The 5101-nt window shown below is 54.7% G+C and overlaps 1 protein-coding gene and 1 non-coding gene across 2 annotated transcripts in view; one reads left to right on the forward strand and one right to left on the reverse strand.

Moving 5' to 3' along the window:
- Positions 1-242: 242 nt before the first annotated feature.
- Positions 243-367, reverse strand: LOC111725620. Its single transcript, XR_002773645.1, has one exon. It is a non-coding gene; the product is annotated as a small nucleolar RNA SNORA41 (small nucleolar RNA).
- Positions 368-3316: 2949 nt separating this feature from the next.
- The window catches only part of MMP25 (matrix metallopeptidase 25), a 13672-nt gene continuing 11887 nt past the window's right edge, over positions 3317-5101 (forward strand). Inside the window, exons 1-2 of the mRNA XM_012805699.1 lie at positions 3317-3430; positions 3727-3859. Coding sequence (XP_012661153.1) covers positions 3317-3430; positions 3727-3859 — 247 coding nt within the window. The remainder of the gene's footprint in view (positions 3431-3726; positions 3860-5101) is intronic.

A 5101-nucleotide genomic window follows, 5' to 3' on the forward strand; every position in this document is an offset into this window, starting at 1 on the left:
CACTTAAGTGATTCTCTTGCCTCAGCCTCCCAAGTAGCTGGGACTACAGGCACCCGCCACAATGCCCAGCTATGTTTTGGTTGTAGTTGTCATTGTTGTTTGGTGGGCCCAGGCTGTATTTGAACCCACCAGCTCTGGTGTATGTTCCTGGCACCTTAGCCGCTTGAGCTACAGGTGCGGAGCCTCTCAATTTGTTTTAAAACAGTCCATCTCTGTAGCCAAACAAGACTGCAGAATACATCTTTTGTCTGTCACACATATATCCACTTTCTGTTTTGCTAAGAAGGAGGTATTTAACTGTGTTAACAGTTTCTTTCCCACAGAGGAAGGCCACAACTGTCATATAAGAACAGCTGCGCTGATGGATGTGTTACTTAGTTCAATGTAAGCATTTCACATTGTATATTGAAGCAGTACCCTGAACCCCATAAATGCACCAATGTACAAAGTTATGATCTAATAATAATAATAAAAAGAACAGCTGCAGGTGGCCAGGCGTGGTGGTTCACGCTTATAATCCTAGCACTCTGGGAGGGTGAGGCGGCTGAATTGCCCGAGCTTACCATTTGGAAGTTGGACACCAGCCTGAGCCAGAGCAAGATATTATCTCTAAAAACAGCTGGGTGTCATGGCAGGCACCTGTAGTCCCAGCTACTGGGGAGTCTGAGGCAAGAGGATCATTTGAGCCCAAGCGTTTGAGGTTGCTGTGAGCTATGACGCCACAGCACTCCACTGAGGGCAACAAAGTGCCCTAAATAAATAAATAAATAAATAACATTAGCCAGTTGTGGTAGGAGGATTGCTTGAGTCCAGGAGATCAAGGCTGCAATGAGCTAAGCCTGGGTGACAGAGCAAGAACTTGTCTCTATAAAAATTTAGGTGGAAGGGTCCACACCAAAGAAAACCTCAAACTCAAGAACGGGGGAGGAAAATGAGGGTTCAGTAGCTTCCCACCCATAATGCATGAATACATGGCACCCTCCCTGGGTGCAAGACACAACTACAACTCTGATTTTTACCTGTCATGTGTAAAATTATATAACCTAATGGTTTGTACCCTCATATTAATACAAAACTAAGAAAAAGAATGAAAAAAATGAGGAAGGGTGTCCTCATAAGAAAAGGACGAAGCTTGGCTTGGTGCCTATAGCTCAGCAGCTAGGGCACCAGCCACATACACCAGAGCTGGCAGGTTCGAACCCAGCCAGGCGACTGCCAAACAACAATGACAACTACTACCAAAAAATAGCCAGGCGTTGTGGTGGGCACCTGTTGTCCCAGCTACTTGGGAGGCTGAGGCAAGAGAATTGCTTAAGCCCAAGTTTGAGGTTGCTGGGAACTGTGATGCCAGGGTACTCTACCACAGATGACATAGTGAGACTCTGTCTCAAAAAAAAAAAAAAAAAAAGAAAAGAAAAGAAAAAAAGAAAAGGAAGAGGCAGGGTGCAGTGGCTCATGCCTATAATTCTTGCATGGAGGGAGAATCCCTTGAGCTCAGGAGTTTGAGACCAGCCTTAGCAAGAGAGAGACGCTGAAAAATAGGAAAACTAGCCCCAGACTTGTGGCAGGTACCTATAGTCCCAGCTACTGGGGAGGCTGAGGCAAGAGGATCACCTGAGCCCAAGAGATTGAGGTTGCTGTGAGCTATGATGAAGTCACAGCACTCTGCTCAGGGTGACAGGAGAGAGAGAGAGAGACACCAGGTGTGTGTGCAGGCAGGTGAGGGGGGACCAAGTGAGGCCACCAGAAAGAGGGTGGCCATCAGCAAGCCCAAGGAAAGATGTCCCAGAAAAAACCAACCCTGACAGCACCTTGACCTTGGACTGCCAAGCCTCCAGAACTGTGAGAAAATACATTTCAGTTTGAGCCACCCGGTCTGTGGTGTTTTGTCATGGTAGCTCTAGCAGACTGATACAGGATCTCAGTATTTTAGTTTGCATCTCCAGCTCTCTCATCCTGCCACTTGTTTATTTTGTCTAAAATATAAATGGGCTGCTCTCACTACTCCGGCTCCTGGCAGCTGCCAAGACCCAGTGAGGTTTAACTCACGCTCCCGCCCCTCATCAGGAAGGCCCCCTCCAGGATTCCTCCAGATCCTTCTTAGCCTGCCCGGCCTCCTAGCCAGGGGCTCTCGGAGCGGGAGCGGCGGCTCTGCTGGTCCCCAAATTTCTACTTCCTGATCTCTTCCCACCCGCTCCTCTGTCCCCAGCTCCTGGTAGAGGGCAAGGAGGCGCTCCAGCTTCGGGGTGGGGGGCGGGGGACCGGATTTAAATGTCTCTAGTACCTGGGGAGATCGGGCGCGTCCTGGAGCAGCCCCCTGCGTCTGGTATCTCGAGGTGCCACCGTCACGGTGCACAGAGACAGAGACCTGCGCGCAGCCCACGAGGATTGGGACAATGAACATCCGCACCTCGGGCAGCGGCAGCGGCGCACACAGTCGGGCGGGCCTGCACGGGCAGGGGGCGGGCCGGGACCCTGCAGAGAAGGGAGGCTTCCTTCCCAGCCTCTAGCTGCCCGGAAATCCCCCCGCACTCTGCAGGCCCTCAGCAGGGGTCCCCAGGAAGGCAGCGAGGGTGGAGGAGGGAGTGGGGGATGGAAGCCCTGGGCTGTCCCTCTCCAGGGCTTCGCGGCTCTGAGAAAGCAGAAGCGAGTCCTGCTCCGGGGAGCCCCACCAGAGCCAGAATCTGGGAAGAGAAACTTGCGCACCGCGTCGTGGGAGGAGAAGCTGGGGTGGCAGCCAGGGCTGCTCACGCCCGCTCCCCATCTGGGCGTCCTGCCGGGCCCTGGTGCTTTGAAGCACTGGGAGGAGGGTCCCTAGGTACTGGCAGGGGGACGGGAACCACCGCAGGACCGGCCTCTTCTCGCTGGACGTGGGAAGATTTGGCCACTTCCCCAGCCGCGCCCTTACCGCTTACTGAGGTGCGCCCGAGCCGCCCCGCCCTACCCGGCCCGCCGCTCCAGCGGGGAAAGTGGGGAAGCCGGTGCAGCGTCCCGGCGGGGACAGGACCAGGCCCGGGACCCTGAAAGGCCGCCGCAGCGGAGCCGGAAGCCAACCTCGGTCCCCTCTTTCTCAGCCCTCCTGGGACCCCCAGTCCTACCAGACCCAGCGAACGACCCCAGGACCCCGGGCCCTCAGCTGACTCTCCAGCGCGCCCCCGACACTATCGTGCCTTCCGGGACTCCAGGCCTCCGACACACTCCGGTCTTCCTGCCGGCCCCTCCTATACGGTGTCAGGTCCCCCCCGACCCTCTCTGGCCCGAACCTCCTCCCCCAGGTCCCCAGGGCAACTGAGTCAGACCCCTTTCAAGCCGCGCCATGCGGCTGCAGGTGCTTCGCCTCAGGCTCCCGCTCCTGGCGCTGTTGCTGCCTCTGCTGCTGCCGCGGGCACTCGCCCCGAAGCCCACTGGGCAAGATGTGAGCCTGGGTGTGGTGAGTGCGGGGTCCGCGGGGAGGCTGGGGAAGGGAAGCTGGGGGTCCGGTGAAGGCAGGAGGTCAGATTTGAATTTTTAAAGTGACAAAGGATGGGGCCTGGGGACCCCAACTACTGGGTCCTCGCAGTCTGGCAACCCCCAGGCTGGAGTTCACCTCGGGAGGGGGCTGACCGGCATCCGGGCTTGGGGCCCTGGGCTCCTACGCCTGGGAGGGGCAGGGCTTCCAGGGTGGTGGGCTGGGAGAGCCTATCCCTTTTACCCTGTCTGCTTCACCTGTCCACTTCCATGGCCTAGGACTGGCTGACCCGTTATGGCTACCTGCCACCACCCCACCCCGCCCAGGCTCAGCTTCAGAGCCCTGCGAAGCTGCGGGATGCCATCAAGGTCATGCAGAGGTTCGCCGGGCTGCCAGAGACCGGCATCATGGGTAGGTGGCCCTACCACCACTCCCCTGCCCTGCCTCCGAGGTGCCCCACCTTGACCCGCATTCTAAACTTCAGGTTGCTCCTGAAACATGGAAGTGATGAGGGTGCTGATGTCAGGTCCCTGCCCGGGAGGTTTTCAGGCATTCATCTTTCCATAAACAGCTATAGAGAGTCTCTTACGTGCCAGGCCATTTAAGGCTACCTTGGTGCAATGGTGAATAAAGTAGATAAGGTCCCCGCTCTCACGGAACCTACATGCTAGAGGAATATAGATCACAGATGTACATGCTAGAGGGATGTAGGTCACAGAGGGATGTAGTACACAGATCAAAAACATATGTATGCAAGACTATTTCAGATAGCGGTGAGCGTTTGAAGAAAATAAAATGCTAATGGTATTGAGGGGCTGGTCTGCTCAGGATGGGGCCCTCTGAAAGATGTTATACCTCAGCTGAGACCACAAAGAGGAGGAGCCAGCCATGGGAAAATGTGGGAAAAGAGTGTTCCAGGCAAATGAAAAGGATGTGTGGCATGCATGAGATTGTGAGCCTGGAGTGAAAGGATGGCTGAAGAGCCTTGGCAAGAGCCTTGTCTAGGGGCCTTGAAGCTGTTTGGGTTTGATTCCAAGGGTGATCTGAAACAACTTGATCTGATGTGCAATTTTAGATTTCTGGTTGCTGATGGTGGATGAAGGGTAGGAGCTCTGAGACCAAGCTCTGTACCATCCAGGCAAGTGATGTAGGTGGCCTGGATTGGGGGTGATACATGTGGCCAGAAGCAGTCGAATTTGTTGTGTATACTTTGGAAGTAGTTGAAGGATCCTGGCCAACTACAAAAGAGGGCAGGACCTTTATTGTGTTTTGGCTACTCTCATGAACAGCCTAGAACAGTATTTGGCATCTGTATGTCTCAATTACTATCTGTCATCTCAACAAATGAGATATCGTTTGACCTTAATTTAAAAATGAAGAGGCAGGGTGGCACCTGTGGCTCAGTGGGCAGGGTGCTAGCCCCATATACCAAGAATGGAGGGTTTGAACCCGGCCCCAGCCAAACTGCAACAAAAAATAGCCGGGTGTTGTGGCAAGCGTCTGTAGTCCCAGCTACTCTGGAGGCTGAGGCAAGAAAATCGCCTAAGCCGCCTGTGGCTCAAGTGGCTAAGGCGCCAGTCACATACACCGAAGGTGGCGGGTTCGAATCCAGCCTGGGCCTGCCAAACAACAATGATGGCTGCAACCAAAAAA

This window comes from Otolemur garnettii, unplaced genomic scaffold (genome assembly GCF_000181295.1).
Source record: "Otolemur garnettii isolate 467f Iridium unplaced genomic scaffold, OtoGar3 scaffold00044, whole genome shotgun sequence".
In the NCBI taxonomy this organism is placed as follows: Eukaryota; Metazoa; Chordata; class Mammalia; order Primates; family Galagidae; genus Otolemur; species Otolemur garnettii.